The sequence below is a fragment of the Pempheris klunzingeri genome, chromosome 12 (assembly GCF_042242105.1).
Source record: "Pempheris klunzingeri isolate RE-2024b chromosome 12, fPemKlu1.hap1, whole genome shotgun sequence".
In the NCBI taxonomy this organism is placed as follows: domain Eukaryota; kingdom Metazoa; phylum Chordata; class Actinopteri; order Acropomatiformes; family Pempheridae; genus Pempheris; species Pempheris klunzingeri.
In genome coordinates, this window is record NC_092023.1 from 3,706,259 (window position 1) to 3,724,151 (window position 17,893).

A 17,893-nucleotide genomic window follows, 5' to 3' on the forward strand; every position below is an offset into this window, starting at 1 on the left:
CAGCAGGGCCAGCCTTTTACAAGAGGAAATGCTTATTAAATTAAATTACATAAATAAACTTGCTTTAAAAATGCATATATCTAGTTCATGCACAAGTATTAAAAAGGATTAAACAGTATGTACAAATATATATATATATATATTCTTTAAAAACATTCACTTTTATAGAAAATCTTCACTGTGCAAAACCGAGCATTTCCTATCAGCTACCTTGCACACACAGAGCCGACAAAGCTGCAGCCACATCTTCCTTTAAGAAATAAAAATGCCCAACATGTAACAGTCTGTCACAGCTTCACTTCTGGGGATACATTAATCCTTTCGTGTATTTGTCGAGTCCTGTTTTTGCAGCGATCCACTTGTTGTAGTTGCTGACCTGTGTGTAAACCCCTGGTTTGTTCTTCTGGGCACAGCCCTCACCCCAGCTCACCACGCCGAACAGAAACATCCGACCTGCCACTTCACACACCAACGGACCCCCAGAGTCGCCCTGTGAGGGGAGGACACAGCAGTCAGTGCTCGCAGCATGAAGGAAGGTCACAATTAAAGGCTCATTTGGATCCTGACACCAGAATCAATATGAGTAATGTACTGATCAACATATAAAGGAATCACAGTTTTTCTTCGGTGTTGTTAAGACTGTTCACTGTTTTTGTCTCTTTAGATTTACACTCTGGGCTTTTTCACTTCCTCTTTCCCTCACATGCACATATTCATATACTGGGTTCTTCGCTCACCTTGCAGGCGTCAGTGCTCCAGTCAGGGCTCCCAGCACAGAACATGTTCTTGGTGATGAGATCTCGGTAGGACAAGTCACGTTTACACTCAGGCTGGGAGATCAGTTTCACCTCGGCCTCTTTCAAATACTGCGAGTAATGCCACGCCACTGCAGAGAAGACAGTGTCAGAGTGAGAATCACTGAAAAGGCTCCGAGATCAGTCATAAATCTGCAGGTTAGAGTTTCTGCTCTACATACTGTATTTCTCCATCCCAAATCCTGCAATGCTGCACTGAAATCCTGCAGGAAGCTGAGTGTGAAGTGGAGGAAGACACGCTGTCCGCGCAGAAGCCGACTTCACCGCACAGCCTCCATTTCTGCTTTTGATCTTCAACAGTGCTGAAATGCAAAGATAAACACAGCTATGAGTCCTGCACACAAGGGACCCATGCAGCTCTTTATCTCTCTCAGTACAATACACAGTGCAGTCGTGCACACCTATGTCGTTGTTGAAGTTGGACTCATTGTATTTTTGGTGAATGATGAGTTTCTCCACAGTGAACTTCTGCTCCCTGTCAGGATCTGTGTCATTGATGGCAGTCTTCCCCAGGTACACGGACAGATGTCGGGTGTTGGTCTCATTACTGGACACAAAGCAAACACAAGAAGGTGTGAACATACCACACACCAACATGAGTCATGCTGCTGTTATAAAAATGAGACGTGCAGGGGAGGAAATGACAGCGAGCAAGTATTTTGTCTCACCCATCAGCGAAGCAGTGTGCAGCGGTTAGAACCCAGCATGGTGCAATGAGAGAGCCACCACAGAGGAAACTGTGGCCCCGATGAAAGACAGCAGCGACCCACGGGTGCGACTCTATAGGTGTGAAAGAACCACCTACAATTTTATGCATCCTCCGCTCAGACCTCTCACCACACGTCAGCTCTGCGGGGACACACAGGACGAGTCAGTGAGTGCAGGTGAAGGGAATCACAGGACGACACAGAGGAAAAAGTACATTTAAACAACAACCTACCTGTATCCACAGCTGGTGGAGGATTCACTGTTGGTGTAGAACCTGTATGTGAGCAGAAAACAGACATCATTAGAAAAATACAAACCAAGTACAATATTTCGATTGGGTTTTTAAATATCCAGTCTCAGCCTTACATCTGGGAATGTCGCAGAATTCTCTCACAGTCCTCCGTCCCCTTCGGACATAGCACCACGGCATCAAGCTCTGGTCTGGATTCCTGCCATCCAAGTGACATAATATTAAACACATGATGCCTCCACCTCACACATCCAGCTGCTGGATTGGTGACTCAAAGCATACCTGCAGTAATTATGGCTGCCGAGTCCCTTCGAAGCTCCCCAAGGGTTTTTAAACCTGTTCCAGCTGAGACATCTGTGGCCGTACGCCGACCGGGAAACAAATCCCCCGTAACTGCTCCCATCACCGGACCGACACATTTCTGAACATCACAAAGAGAGACGAGAACATCTAAATTCTGCCACCCAGTGCACCAAATGCAGAATATTAAGAATATGTGTTGCCTCCACTGTTGCCTACCGCTGTAAGGGCCCTCGTGTTTCGGTGACCCATGTTTTTTAAGCCATCTTCCTGAAAAAGCCTGAGAGGAGAACAGACAAACTTTAAGTTAAGGTTAAGGTTAAGACAGATTTAGAAAATCCTTGAGTCCACTGGATAAAGTTACTGCTTTGTTATTTTTGCTTACCACATCAACACCGAATGCTGCAAGGATGGCGAAGATGACTAACAGGTTCATCTTCACTTCTGGTTTCTCTTCCCCTTATCGAGGATATCTTTGTCCGAAGATGGACTGAAAAAGACACAGAATTACAGAAATGGAACAAAACAGCACCGGATGACTGGATTTAAAGCACCTGCAGCCTTATATGGAGTTCAGCATGCGACAAGACAGACACAAGTGTGACAAGTGAGAGAGCACATAGTTCCTTTGTGCCCATCTTCAGTCCACAGAGTGTGGACACAGTCTGTTTATTGCATGTTTAACTAATAGCAGAGGGACTGCACTCATTCTGCAGTGTGTGCAGTTCAAACATTTAATTTCTAGAACATTTCTAGAAGTACAGCATTACACAATGACAAAAGAAAATGGTTGCATGATTAAAACTTTACTTTCTATGCACCTAATAAGTTAGTCATCCTGATTGTGTTTTTACTTTGTCAGCCTATTCTGTACACACGTCTGGGAGAAGGATCTCTCCTTTGTTGAGGTTTCCTCCATTTTCACACACGCTAAAGGGCTTTTTTCTTTTCTATCAGGGAGTTTTTCCTCTCCTGAATCAAGCGTCTAAGAAAAGAAGATGTCACCGATTGTGATACTGGTCTATGTAAATAAAAATGTTGTGCCGTGAAATGCCATTCATTCTATGATTTTCATGGCCTTGGTTTGACTATCATTCAAAAAAATAAACTACCTAAACAACAAATAGTTTGCTGAATGTCACAGTCTAGGACACTTTGTCAGAGATACGCTTACCTTTCTGTCCAAACTTGCAATCCCGAAGAAGCTCTTTGTTATTTCCTCCAGCTGAGGCGGTCGTTATCTCCACTCTGTATCCCCTGATATGCACGTGAGTTGTTGCAGGAGTCAGACTTGCACTTGTCAGTTGTTCTGGAGTTGTAGAGCTGATCCTCCCCTCGCTGCCTCCCATTTAAAGACCAACACAAGTGGGAGGAGTTTAGGAGAAGATATGAAAACATCACTGCCACTCTAATGCTGGTCAGCAAAGTTGTGACCAATGAATTTGTCATGTCCTGTGACACATACACACCGAGCACCTCCCTCCCCATAAACAGTGCTAATACTGTTCCAAATAATATATCCAAAATTGGTAATATTGCACAACGGAAACTGCTGCAGCTGTGGGTGCAGACGAGCACATGCACAGGTAGAATGACAGGTTTGAGATTCAGAAGAAAAATTTATCAACTAAATATAGATTTTCTTATAACAGACACTAATGTGAAGTCTCTGTTATTCTAAAGTCTGGTATTTTATTTCTTGTTTTACCCTCTAGCAGCAAAATAAGATGAAATATTTGATATCTTATGTATTTCTTTGGTCCAAAGCTCCACATTGTTGAATTGGGTCCTGATGTCTTTTGCATCATCTTGAAAAAAATCTGGTCTTTTGCATCATGCATGTCCACATAATTCAGACTGATGTGAAAGGATATTCCATCAAATATTAAGTCATTTGCTTCGACATTTCCTCTGTTACAACTGCAGGTTGTCACATTTTCAGACACCACAATGACTCAGTTCAGGGATTCATCCTTAAATCAGATCAAATAAAAATTAACATATTACTCCATATGACTACTTTTAGAACTGGTTTTAAACATTTTAACTAAAGCCATTCATGTTTTTTCTCCATCTTACATTAGCGAAGTCGTCTGAAAGCTTTTATTCTTTAATTCAGTGATCTTTTTTATGTGTTTTAGTGTATTTTCATTTTTATTTTATGTATTTTGGCAGTGTGGTTTTATTTGTGCTGACTTGTGCTTTTCACCCTGTGACTTGTGAAAAAGGGGAAACATAAATAAATGATCATTATTCTTAGTATAACAATCAATACACTCATCATTGAAGGTTGTTTAATGACCAGAAAACCTAAATAACTGAACAATACAGCCACTAACGTGATACTGTAGCAGATAAAGCAATCACACTTCTTCTATACGTTTATGATTTACTGCACCTATAGTGACGTACACATCCTCTTGAATCATCCGCCCGTTACCACACGCAGAAAGCAAGCTCACTTAAAAGCATGCATTCCTGAAACTTGAAAGAATGATGCATTTTACCAGATGAGTGACTTAAAACAACGTCTTTACTCCTAAATCTGGTTTGGATAACTGAGCAGCTGCCGTTCAGGACAACATTCTTTGTACGTCTTTGTGTTGTAGTGAAGAAACACAACTTCCCCTAAAACAATTGACATTGTTATGGGTTCTGGATGGGGATTTCTAGACTGAAATCTCCCCCCTATAAATGTTTCCTCATCAGCAGCTCTGACGCCTGTCTTACTCACGTTTCCTCCTCTTTAATGGAGACAATAACCAGATATGACACCTTTGTGCAAGGCGTTGTCGACTGAAGGTCTTGAAAGGATGCGATAAACTCAACATGCATGATGCCAACTTAGGAAGTATGAAATAACTGAGCAACACATGAATTCATTCATTAATGATTCCAGCAGCTTTCTCTGATAAATGTCTACTTTATGCTCCACACAGGTGTGTTAGCGAAAGAGGAAGTACGTATTGTACAGATGTGAACCAATCCAGGGAAACCCAGGATATTTGTGGCTGGAGGCAGCTGCAACCAGGAGTGTTTGATTTTGTCATTTTGACTCAAGTCTTCTGCTTGCTCCAGTCCAGTCTAGACACCCGTCTTTCTCCATATCCTGGCCTAAAGGATCAAAACTCACCGCTTTGAGTTCCTGGTATTGTCCTCAACTTGCCATAATAAATAATTTCTAGATATCAGGGGTTACGGGCCTGAGGATGCATTAATTGTCAGCATGCTCTTCCCTGTCTTTACTAAACAAACTCATCTTCTTTCGTCTTTCTTATCTGTTATTTTTGACACAAAAGGTCCAGAAAGTCGGAGAAATTAAGCCTAAAACCGTTAAATTTGTAGATGTCACTCACACAAAAAATAGAGTGGGATTATTTTAAATGTAAAGAGGAACTTGGTTGGCTGAGTGCATGGACCAGAATTAGTTCTTTATGCTGCCGTGTTTCTGCCCTCAAACATTAAGGCCACATCCTGCATAGTAATATGTAGATTTTTCGATTTTTCTGTAGACCGTGGGAGTTTGCATGTAGGAAACAAACTGACATCAGTGCACAGAAAAAGAGGAAGGAGAAAATGAGAAATACAAGGCTGCAGCAACAGTATGATTCATATTCCAGTTTTTAGCCTGGTCAGATATGTGAGTATATCAAAGAATTCACACAAAGGGCGGTTAACTCCAAATATTTGCTATTTTCTGGATTCTAATTATTAAAACTTGAGGCCATTTACAAAGTACGTCTCGATCCCCGCCGGCCATATTAACTGTCCTCTGACTGCTGTTACAAAGGGACGAACACAAAGCGCGAGGAGCTGTAAGACACAACGGGCAGAAAACCACTGACAACATTTATTTTCACACTCGAAACATATTTCACACTCACGTCACCTCAAAGGCTTTTCAAAGACTTCTCTATTCAGTCACAAGATCTGCATCTGCTTCTCTTTTCCAGCAATCTGAGAAAAAGAACCTGTAAAGTAAGAGAATAATAGTCTCTTTAAATATCACTGGAAGGTTATGAGGTCAAACTATTAGTTCCGAGCTGCATTCATCCATTTCGCTGGTTTTACTTTTACTACGAAAACGATTCTAAAAAATGAGTTGTATATTTATGTTTCTCTGAAATCTTACATTTCACATAGAGGAGAACAAACAGAGACGGTTGCAGAACATTTTGTTTCATTGACACCAACAACTGCACTGGACAGAGCTCTTGCTCACCACTTTAATGTTGCCACAACTCTTGACTTGCACATTTCTCACGGCGCACTATGAGCTCATCTTTTGTTTGACTGACTGAGAAACTATCGGTTCTCCCTGATAAGTCAAACCTCTGGACCATCTACAACACAGAGTCTAATCATAAAAGAAGAGCAGCCCAGTTTTTATTCCCAGTGAAAGTTTAGTTGACCTTGAAACGCAGATTTGTTGATGCGACCATGACAGCTTAGAGGAATCTTTTAAAGACTTTTAATACAGAAGGAATTTAATGGCGTTTCTGTTTGATCATTGGAAGAAGGGGACCAAAACTCCAGAACCTTATATCTGTTGAATGTTTCAAATATTTGGGAATTACTTTTAAGAACAATGTCACCAACAAACCAAAGATCCAAATTGTGTTTTCATGTCGACATAAGCCATGTTGTTGTTGTTTTTCTGCTTATCCGAAGGCCATTTTTGAATTGACACTATATTTATTATTACGATCACACTGTGCGTGCATTTCTCTCCCTCCTCACAGTCTGGACTCACCGTTGTATCCTACATGAAAAGGTGGGATGTTCCTCTTCTGACGGAGGTCACATCGTGCATTATTTATCTATAAAAACAGCCTCATTGCCTCTGCTAAATTAATAATAATTAATAATAATCTCAGCCCAGTAATTATAGTGTAAAGCTGAGTTTGCAGAACTGGTTTTAAATCGATATTATTCTCCTTATAAATATAATAAGCTACAAAAAAAACATTTACATGAATTTGAATTATGAACATGTAACTAATGTCTTTTGCTTGCTGTGAATTATTAATTAATGCTTATACTGTACATTCTGTGCTGTAGCTGCTCATATGGCACCATCTAGTGCACATATGGCGACCTTGCCAAAGTTTTAAGTGTATTTATTCTCAGTTTGCTTTTGTGGCACAAAATAAAAACAGAAACAAACTTATTTAACACCCCTGCTGATGTGAAGTCCAGGGTTAGTTTGGGTGTGGGAGGGGGGCAGAGGGTTAACCCCCCCCCTGCAGAGGGAGCAGTCCTGCAGGAAGCCTCATGCGTCCCGTCTGCTGCTGTTGATCCAGACACGCATGCGCAGAAACATGCCCTGTACTTTCACTTTGCGTAGATTGTCGAGCGGTCGGTGTGTTTCTCTACAGCTTTTCTCCAAAAACACACACAAAAACGTCGACTTTAAGGCCGCTCTTGATGGATTATAAAGGGAGGAGGCACAATTCGCAGGTTCAGCCTTCTGTCTTAAACACCAGATAAGAAAACGAAGTTGAACAACACGGTTTGCTGACTGGAAAGCAACAATGTTCTGACATCTGAAGTAAGCCGACTGTCATCTGTCAACCTCCAGGAGTGACTGAGGTGAGTCCCTCTGATTTGATCTGTCCTTTAGTCGACTTCTTGTTTAGTTTGTCTTCACTGGAGCCAAACTCTGTCAATAAAAACAGCAACAAATGGCTCTTAACGTTGGCTTTAGTGGCCACAATGTGGGGAAAAGTCTCACATCCAGAGCACTTAATGTGATTTAAGATGAAATAAAACCGTTCAGTGTAGCAGCAGAAAGTTATAATCAGCCAGATAAATGTGACATAAAGCAACGTACACCCCTGGAATATATTAAAATGAATTAAAACAAGACATCTTATGCTGTTACTATAGTGACCGTCTCTGCTGCAGATCAATAAATCAGTTTCTTTACTGTCATTTTCAAATGCAACACAAAAAACAAAATAGCATTTCACAAACCTACATAAAGTGCAGTGCAGTGGTGGAATGAATATGAGCAGGAAACACAGATCAAAGGCAGTGCTCAATAAAATGCCATCAGCGCACATGTGGAGGTAAAAAAGTTGGTGTTTAGATGCTGTGGTTCAGCTCCTGTAGCTATGGGAGCGACGGGAGGGATGGTTGATGATGCTGCGAGATCTCTCGCTCTCTGCTTTCAATGGTGGAGACGCTGGAGGACAGCTTGTCATTTAGATGCACGCACAGGAACGTTGTGCACTTTACGCTGACAAGCACAGATATGGAGGAGAAATGTGCGCATGCAAACACAATCAGAAGCCTCGATGGAGATCCAGAGTGGTGTCCACATTGTTTCTCTCTCCGGCAGAGTGCCTCGGGTGTGCAGCGGCTCCTCTCACCATGGAGCGGACCGCAGCCAAGCAGAGCCAGCTGTGTGGCTCCTGGGAGATGAAGGAGAGACTTGGGATGGGAGGCTTTGGGCACGTCTACCTGTACCAGCACCTTGTAAGTTCTGCCATCCACTACGGTGAGGAGAGCACAGACCCAGACGTGGCTTAGATTTACTCCTTGTGTGTGTGTGTGTGTGTGTGTGTGTGTGGAGCAGGAGTTGGGAGAGAAGATCGCTGTGAAACTTTGTCGCCTGGAGCTGAACTCCAAGAACAAAGACCGGTGGAGCAGAGAGATTCAGATCATGAAGAAGTGAGAGAGCGAATCATCAGCTTGTGCTCACAAAGTAGCCCATGAACAACTTTCACTGTGCGTTTTCTTCTCGTCAAACTCTCGCCGAGTGTTTCGCTTCTGTCTTTCTTTTACAGACTGAACCATGTGAACGTGGTCCAGGCCAGAGAAGTTCCAGAAGAGCTGACCTCCATTGCTGTGAATGACTTACCTCTGCTGGCCATGGAGTACTGCTCAAGAGGAGACCTACGCAAGGTACCAAGTGGGTATTTCATAAAGACCCCAAACAGTGTGTTGTCTTTCCAAACATCGCACTATTAACCTTCGTGCCTCTTTATTCAGGTGTTGAATAAACCAGAAAATTGCTGTGGGCTAAAGGAGAGTGAAGTCCTCTCGCTGCTCAGTGACATCGGTAATGTTCTCCTCATCTTTTACTCGGACACAAAAAGGTCCAGGGTGGCTTCAGGTGCTTAAAAAGTATTAAATAGTCTTAAATTCTGTTTGGGAAGATCTTGAATATTCATTAATTGAATGTATGTCTGGTCTAAAAGTCACGCCAAGAACAAAATACCTGAACATGTCATGTATGCAGAGCTGACATGCTGCAGAACTTGTGCTTTTTGTAGGTTTTTGCTCTTCGTATTCCCAAATTTTGTCCCCTTGTGACCACCGTAGGGTTTGATTTACTTTCTCCATAACTTTTTAACCCTTTTCCCTCCAGCGCTTCTGTTCAGTCGTTAATCTCCAGTATTTCAAAGTGCGTCGTTCATGTTCCCGTCATCTTGAACTGGTGCTGTGCGTCCCATGATCCCTCACACATTCAAAACAGAAATAAGAGTCTGAGGAAGATGACTGGATTGATCCTGACAGAAGATTGTCTGTAGGCTTGGAGAGTCATTTACCTCTTCATTTAAAATTTAAATTGGCCTTAAATCTAATGAAACAGTGGTATTAAAAAGTCTTAAAAGGCCTTAAATATAGCTTGCTGATAGATGTAGACACTCAATGTCATCACATGTTGATGCGTAATGTATTTGGAATTATTCTGTTTTTACAAACATAGGCTCTGGTATCCAGTACCTCCATGAAAATAAGATAATTCACCGAGACCTGAAGCCAGAGAACATCGTTCTGCAGGAGGTTGATGGGAAGGTGAACTCATTTCCTTTTGTACATGCACGCCGCCTGTGTAATTTCATATATTATATGACTTTCTGCTCCTTTCTCTTCATCATTAAACTATGTGTTTGTCCAGCTTGTTCATAAAATCATAGATCTGGGTTATGCAAAAGACCTGGATCAGGGCAGCCTCTGCACATCCTTTGTGGGAACTCTCCAGTATCTGGTAAGTGTTTCCTCAGTGATCAATCATCAGTGTTTTTTTTTAATAGTGCTGTTTCATAAGTGTATCTGTATGTGTGCCAGGCTCCAGAGCTGTTTGAGAGTAAACCCTACACTGTAACTGTGGACTACTGGAGCTTTGGGACGGTGATCTTTGAATGCATTTGTGGATTTCGCCCATTTTTACACCACATGCAGCCGGTACAATGGTGAGTTAACAAAGCAGCAATCCATTGTATGAAATTAATATTGCAAAATATACCCACGTATATATATATTAAAGAGATCTAAAGATCTGATGAATGTGTAAACAGCAAAATCTGTATAGAAAAAGACTAGACTGACTAGATTACAATGAATTACAGTTGTTTTTAATGTAGTTATGGTGACTTTATTCATCTATTATTTATGTGTTAAAGGTTAAAGTCACAAGAAAAGAAGTCTCATGTCTTTCTGAATGTTGGAAATATTTTGTGGATCTAGTCTTTAATTTGTTAGCTTTATCTTCAGTTGTCTCTGGTTGCCTTTTGTAGGACAAGTAAAGTCAAGAATAAAGGCCCCAAAGACATCATGGCAGTAGAGGACATGAACGGAGAAGTCAGATTCTCCACACATCTCCCGTATCCCCACAATCTCAGCAGGTAGAGGCAAGAGAGATATTTATTTGTACACACCAGGCATGCAGCCGTCTTTATAACGTGCATCTAACCTGTGTGTGTGTGTGTGTGTGTGTGTGTGTGTGTGTGTCCATAGACCGCTGCTGGAACCAGTCGAGTCTCTTCTGCAGATGTTGTTACTGTGGGACCCTGCGGCTCGTGGCGGAGGGTTGGACCCCGACACGAACAAGCCGTGCTGCTACTCAGCTCTACAGCATATTCTCAACATGAAGGTTCATAATATGACTCGTGCACGTAGTTAAACTCACTTAAAGGCAAATAATTTTAGAAGCACTTTTTCTTACATTGGTTGAAATGCTCATAAAACAGGCTGTCTGTGTCTGTGGCTGTCACAGAACTGTAAGAATTGGAAAGATTGGATGAGTGCTGTGCACCTATTGACTGAAGGCTAAAGCTAGCGAGCTAGTGGAATAGAATAGATCTGTATTGTCTTTGTTATGAGACAATAAAAAGGCAGTTTCACAGCTCTTCACATTAGTAGGTAAAAAGACAAGAGTGGCAGAGAAAGTGCAGCCAAAATTTAGATCACAGCTCAGCGACAGACTGTGGTGAGAATCTAGCTGAACTTGTTAGTTTCTCCAACAGACTCTGCCTTTAAAGCTTTAAATTTCATTCAATGCATTTATGGTTTTACTGTATCTAAACTTATATCCCAGTTAAGGACAGCAAGCAAACCTCACTTTGTCTTTCTTTGTCTCTCTGTTTCCTTCCAGGTGATTCATGTGTTGGACATGACATCAGCCCAGATGCACTCTTTGGTTCTGGGTGCTGAGGAGAGCTTGCACTCTCTGCAGCTTCGTCTGGAGACACAAACTCAGACACACATCTCCCCACTGAGTCAAGAGCTGCTGCTGGAGACGGGAAACTCCCTCGACCCACGCAGACCGCCCTCACACTGTCTGCCGGAGGGATTGGTATGTGGCACACACGCAAATATCAAATGTCAAACAGGCCCAACCACAACTACTTACGCAGGACATACTGTTTGTTTATCTCCATATTTTAGAAAAATATTGTTTCCGTTTTGAAGTTTTGCTTCGCTCTGCATTACACTGAACTGTTATTTCTGGTAATTGGAATGGGACTTTTGCCTTTTCTGCCTTCATATTTCCGGTGGGTCCTTCCCTTCCTGGCCTCTCTGGAAAAAAATGTTTCAGCAAAACACAGACTAGACTTTAACGGTGAATAAACAGATTGCTTTAGTAACCACAGCGTTCTTTGTTGTCTTCGTTCAGTGTGGCTGGGACAGCTCCAAAGTCTTTTTGTTTGATAAGAGCTTGACCAAGTACTCTGGACCGCTGACGGCCAGACCTCTGCCAGACAGTGTCAACTTTATAGGTGAGACAAGTAACCGTATATTCAGTTTCTCAAAATCTGCCTGCAGCTCATCTGTGGAGATTTTACTTTGATAACACCCATCTTCATGAATATCAGCTCACTGGACTTTTCTTTCTCAGTATTGCGGGACTTCATCATTCTTTCTTTACCTAACATGACTAATTAAACCAGTGAAAGTATTAATTGGTAGATAAGGTGTGACAGCAAGATCTTGGTTGATGTTTTTACCTCACAAAGTTGTACCAGACTCTGTACATTTGTTGCCCGACTTAATGTGGGAATTGTGCGTCCTTTGTGAACTCAGTCAGGGAGACTAAGACACAGCTCCCATTGTCTGCCCTGAGGAAGGTGTGGGGCGAGGCAGTGAGCTACATCTGCGGACTGAAAGAGGACTACATGCGCCTGTACCAGGGACAGAGGGCTGCCATGTAAGAGCACACAAACACACACATATACACACACACACACACCTGCACACGGAGACGTCCTGACCTTGTGTTTGTGTGGTTTGCAGCCTGAGTCTTCTGCGCTACAACACCAACCTGACTCGATACAAGAACCTGCTGTTCTCGCAGTCGCAGCAGCTCCGAGCCAAACTTGCTTTTTTTAAGACCAGCATCCAGCACGACCTGGAGCAGTACGACAAGCAGAGACACAACGGCATCTGTGAGTGCATGTTAAATCTCATGCTGTGGTACAGGAGTTAAAGTCATTGCTGAAGCCTTTAAGTGAACTATCTGTTGTTATGTGTGTGTTTCTAAAGCTTCAGAAAAACTGCTGAAGACCTGGCATGAAAATGAAGAGAAGGCTGATGAGTTTATGAAGGTTGGACTTAGTAATTCTACACAAACGTACTTGGTGGTTATTTAAAAACCAGTAATGCTAAAGGTGTTTTCTGCTTTAGGCTGCAGATGTGGTCTATCTGGATGAAGAGGTAGTGGCCGTGCACTTTGAGATTGTGGAGTTGCAGAGGAGTCCATTTGCGAGGAGACAGGGGGATGTGATGGACCAGCTGTCAGTATCTCTGTTATAGTTACACTACAATCAATTCCTTAAAGGACAAGTTCACAGTTTTCTGTCTTTCTTATGGTAACAGAATGATCGCAGCAATCGGAACTGTTTCAATGCACATATGGGCTTGTGGATGTTGGGTATTTATTTTCATAAGAAACCATGCATTTAATAGCCTTAACATTACTCCCATGAAACTCAAGACTAATAATGATGATGCTCTCATAATAATAATAATAATCATTGTCCTTAATTGTTTAACAGATTGTTAATTGCTGAGAACAGTAAAGAGCCAAACCATTAGGTAAAAAAAAACGGGGGATGCTTAATCACCTGGACATTGTTTAAAGAAAGACTTGGAAAAACTGTGAACTCATCCTTTAAAAGTAAATGGTATGCACAAGTTAACTCTCTGTTTCTATTTCAGTGAGGAAAAGGCTATTGAACTCTACAAGCAACTGAAAGCCAAATGCAAAAGTTAGTACAAATCATTACACGTTTAAATGAGCAGACATGGATTAAAGGGGCTCCTTTTAATGCGCTGAAGGACCCACTAAACCAATGTGTCACAGAGGTCCCCATGGTTTAATAAATTCCTGAGCGTGGCCGTGAATGGGAGTAGCAGGATCATGATCATAGGAGTGTGTGTGTGTCCGTACAGGTGCCGACCCTCCGCATGGCTACAGCGACAGCTCAGACATGGTGAAGACCATTCTCCAAACCGTTCAGAACCAGGACAGAGTGCTGAAAGACTTGTACACTCACCTGAGGTCATTTATCCACAGCTTTAAACAGATACAGACACATACAGCCATTCAAACTCCAGCACAACTGAGGTGTCGCTGTTTTTTTCCTGTAGTACAATCCTGGTGTGTAAGCAACGCATCGTCGATTTGTTCCCCAAGCTGGAGAAGGCGGTAGAGAACATAAAAACTGCAGAGGCAGCAGTGATGCAGATGCAAATGAAGAGACAAAAGGAGTTCTGGTACCTCCTCAAGATTGTCTGTGTGAGTATATAACAAATGACATCGGTGACGTTTCGGGAGCTCTGCAGTAGAATATTAAAGGTTTGAGTCTAATGATACTATGTGTGGTTGTGTATTTAGGCTCAGAGCAATTCTCCAACGCAGTCACTTATGCAACGACCCTCTGACAGGTAAGATCTGTACAAGTCACCAATTTCACAGAGCTCAGCGTGTACTACGATTATATCTGAAAACAGTTATTCAGTTCAGTTTAATTGTTGTATTGTCATATGCACAGATTAGAACAAATTCTTACTTCGCCTTTTTACGCTCAATGTCGTTTTAGAAACTAAAACTAGATGAAAGAATAGGAGATAAATATCAACAATACTGTACAGTACACACACAAAATAAAAAAGTCTTAGGAGCAGCAGGAAAAGATATATTGCAGGAATGTGTGTTGCACAGGGAGAAATGTGTCTTTATTGCATGGAAAGATTGTTGTTGTGTGAAAAGCATGCTGGGTAATGATGGGGGCTCGGGGTGAAACACCAAGTGGCTGTTTCTCTGCTGTTAGCTTATGTGCAGTTTAGATGATGAGTTTAATTTGTGCAGACTTAAAACCAGCTGCTGGATTTAGTTGAAGTCACAAAGCTGCCACAAGAGGTCACCTCATGCACCTCGAAGTCTAGTAGAGGACTCGTGTTCTCCAAGACGATAATATGGAGCCCCGGTGTTTTATCACAAGGATAACACACACAGGAAAACACATTCACAACAGTCAGCTTATAGTGTTTTGCCTCTTTCAGTGAAAGTGTTCATGAATTACTGGATGAGAATCAGCGTTATCTGAGTCAGCTAACTTCTCTGTTGCAAGACGCCACCCAGGACATGGAGCACAGTGTGATGGTAAGGTTTCCTGGTGTGAGGGAGTGTTTTAATGCATGAAAACAGGTCCCTGCAGTAACACCGTGCACATGAAATCATTTGAAGAGAACGGTATTCATAGTGGTGCAGTATTAACGTGTTTGCTCTCTCTCCAGGAGCAGGACTGGAGCTGGACTCAGTACGAAGCGGTGAAACCTCAAATTCAGAAGCTGTAGAATCTGACCAAAGACTCGAAGTGTTTTGAGTCGAAGACGTATGCTGTAAACACGAGCCTTATCAGAGTTGCACTATCTGAAAGCTTTGTGATTCCATTTGTGTTGTTGTAAAATAATGTGTGAAACAGCATGATGTGGTAAGCTATTCATGTATTAGCTTAGATATACATTATTGAACACTTAATTATATTACTGTTAACATTGACAAGAGTGAAACACTCCTGTTGACAAGCTATGCATGATCAAATGTATGATAAATGTGTAATATATGTGTGTATACCTTGTTTTGTCTTTGTTCATGCAGCTAGAATCGGTTCTTCATTTCTCTGCACTGATGGAGAAAGTAAGGCTTCGGTTATTTACATTCACACAGTGGACCAGACAAATGTCTGCACATATACAGGAAATTGCTTGTTTATAAAACCCTGAGTTCAAATCCTCTTGGGAGCCGCAGAAATCCAAACAGAAGAGTTACTACAAAGTCATTGTTAAAGGCAGTGCTGTTAGTCTGCACATCCCAGTGTCTAAACCAGGAAATTGTCCTGTCATGTGTGGAATATTTCTTTGTAACTATGTAAAATTAACATAATATGCAAATCAATACTGCATCTGAACCTATTGTTATTAAGTCCAAACCACTGTCTGAGCAAACCAGGAGAACATTTGTACATAAAGAAGTGCATTGACAGTTTAGTATTGAGTATCAGACACTGAAGTAATACATGACAATATTTTTATTCCTAAATGTTAATTAGTCTGAAAGTAAAAATGTAATTAAACATTGTTGATTTTAGTTACCTGTTTATTTACCTTTAGCTTTTTTTTTTGTGTGTATTTCCATTATTTATTGTTTCCAGGGCTGGCGACCCTTAAGGATAAACGGAAATACATAATGTGTATTTCCATTTTATTTAATCGTACAATAAGACATAGTAAGTGTATGATAAGACATGTAGTATATCCTAATATTTTATAATAATTTATTTTTCTAAAATGTTACATTACACACCAAAGAGGTGGATAAAAATGGCCGAAGTGACCACTCCTGTAACCGATAGTGATTTGATCCGTCAGTAAGGTCAGCACTGAAGCCTGTGTGCTATTTTCTAAGATATTTGCTAAATAAAACGGTGCTGAAAACAATAACATTCCCCTTGAAGTTCAACCTAGGAGCACATTAACCTGCTGGAGAGCCTAAAAGACGTGGGGAAACTTTTAAAACATGTGATTGGCTGATTGTGGCCAATAGAACCGCGGCTCATTAACATATTGACGCTAGTCATCATGGGAAAACTTAATAGCTGGATGCCTTTGAAGGTAATACGGTAATTTACAGTGTCGATAAAATGTTAGCGTATTTAAGGTTTTATAAAAACAACATACGAACAATATACGAACATTTTCAAGCTTCCCTCCCGAAGCTCCGCGCTCGGTGGAAGAGGACGACGTACCCCGCGGCTGACGACCATCCATCGGTGTACCAGCAGCTGCGCTCCCCTGCTAGAACCTCCAAACGTGGCACGTGGCAGTCTGCCTTTCTTTTACTGGTAGATCAATGAAAACACTTCATTGATTTGTCCTCTTTATTCTAGTGCAATGTAATAATAGTGTATTTGTAAAAAGAAATACTACAAAGTCATTGTTAAAGGCAGTGCAGTTAATCTGCAGAATATTTTTTAGATTACTCACTAAACCAGGAAGTGTCCTGTCATGTGTGGAATATTTCTTTAGATTTCTTTAAAATTAACATAATATGCAAATCAATACTGCATCCTAACCTATTGTTATTAAATCCAAACCACTGTCTGAGCAAACCAGGAGAACATTTGTACATGAAGAAGTGCATCTGCAGTTAAGTATCAGACACTGAAATAATACATGACAGCGTTTTTATTCCTAAATGTTAATTAGTCTGAAAGTTAAATGTATCTATCTATATATTTTTTTTTTCTTCTTTTTGTATTATTTATATTGTTTTATATATATTTTATTCTTATTGTTTGGTTTATCTTCTATTTCAGAATTATTGTTCTGCACCAAGACAAATTCCTTGTTTGTGTAAACTTATTTGGCAATAAACCTAATTAATTAATAAAGTTTATCTTATCTTATCTTGGACATTATGTTATGTTATGTTATGTTATGTTATGTTATGTTATGTTTGGACAGTGTAAAGCTGGTGGATTTGCACCTTAACATCCACTAGTTTACAGTTATATTCATGATATATCCTGTTAACCGGTTATATTTCGGGCTGTACATTTGGTTTTTGCACCTTATTCATATTCTTTTACCCTTGAATTGTTTATTTTTTTGTTTATCTGCACTCTTTGTATTTGAGGAGCTTTACTTTGCACTGCACAATAGATAACAGGATAAATAAAGTACTGTCTTATCTCAATGTCCCATTGTCTCATATGCACATTGATTTAAGTTCATATGTTATCCACTACAACAAAATGGTCCAACAACAGAAGTAAAGTTTTTACAATTATGTCACAACTTTTTTTCTTTTATAACAAAACAACTACTCATATATAAACATATCTGATTAATTAACTGATTTGTATCTATCCTTATTAATAATAAAATATTGATTACATATTGTGGTGTTACATGTTCCTTTTTCAACAAAACACATACCAGTGATAATAACGTTCATATTTCCTACTGCCCGTGAAGGCAGCTCCGTGAGTGAAAGCGTGAGGGAGACCTGGGGGAGGCGGGGTGA

General features: G+C 40.9%; 2 protein-coding genes across 2 annotated transcripts; one reads left to right on the forward strand and one right to left on the reverse strand.

Annotated features, from left to right (window-relative positions):
• LOC139211016 (urokinase-type plasminogen activator-like) lies at positions 1-3,328 on the reverse strand. The gene is made up of 11 exons (XM_070841255.1): positions 3,248-3,328; positions 2,459-2,563; positions 2,293-2,353; positions 2,056-2,194; positions 1,890-1,972; positions 1,756-1,797; positions 1,484-1,664; positions 1,217-1,362; positions 977-1,117; positions 738-886; positions 1-490 (listed from the first exon to the last, which is right to left on the reverse strand). The coding sequence occupies exons 2-11, from the start codon at positions 2,507-2,509 to the stop codon at positions 296-298; spliced, it is 1,188 nt and encodes a 395-aa protein (XP_070697356.1). The 5' UTR covers positions 2,510-2,563; positions 3,248-3,328; the 3' UTR covers positions 1-295.
• A 5,092-nt stretch (positions 3,329-8,420) lies between these two features.
• On the forward strand, positions 8,421-15,437 carry LOC139210565 (inhibitor of nuclear factor kappa-B kinase subunit alpha-like). Its single transcript, XM_070840613.1, has 21 exons — positions 8,421-8,553; positions 8,654-8,748; positions 8,865-8,982; positions 9,070-9,139; positions 9,791-9,879; positions 9,983-10,072; positions 10,153-10,277; positions 10,602-10,709; positions 10,822-10,957; positions 11,459-11,659; positions 11,981-12,083; positions 12,388-12,511; positions 12,598-12,749; positions 12,847-12,908; positions 12,988-13,097; positions 13,522-13,571; positions 13,756-13,864; positions 13,954-14,101; positions 14,201-14,250; positions 14,869-14,968; positions 15,103-15,437. The coding sequence occupies exons 1-21, from the start codon at positions 8,449-8,451 to the stop codon at positions 15,160-15,162; spliced, it is 2,205 nt and encodes a 734-aa protein (XP_070696714.1). The 5' UTR covers positions 8,421-8,448; the 3' UTR covers positions 15,163-15,437.
• The last annotated feature ends 2,456 nt before the right edge of the window (positions 15,438-17,893 follow it).

Coding starts and splice junctions, on each gene's coding strand:
- LOC139210565 (XM_070840613.1), top strand. CDS start 8,449: ATGGAGCGGACCGCAGCCAAGCAGAGCCAGCTGTGTGGCTCCTGGGAG. Junction 10,278..10,601: donor CACATGCAGCCGGTACAATG/GTGAGTTAACAA, acceptor TGCCTTTTGTAG/GACAAGTAAAGTCAAGAATA. Junction 10,710..10,821: donor TATCCCCACAATCTCAGCAG/GTAGAGGCAAGA, acceptor GTGTGTCCATAG/ACCGCTGCTGGAACCAGTCG.
- LOC139211016 (XM_070841255.1), bottom strand. CDS start 2,509: ATGAACCTGTTAGTCATCTTCGCCATCCTTGCAGCATTCGGTGTTGAT. Junction 1,973..2,055: donor GGCAGCCATAATTACTGCAG/GTATGCTTTGAG, acceptor CTTGGATGGCAG/GAATCCAGACCAGAGCTTGA. Junction 887..976: donor ATTTGGGATGGAGAAATACA/GTATGTAGAGCA, acceptor TCTTCTCTGCAG/TGGCGTGGCATTACTCGCAG.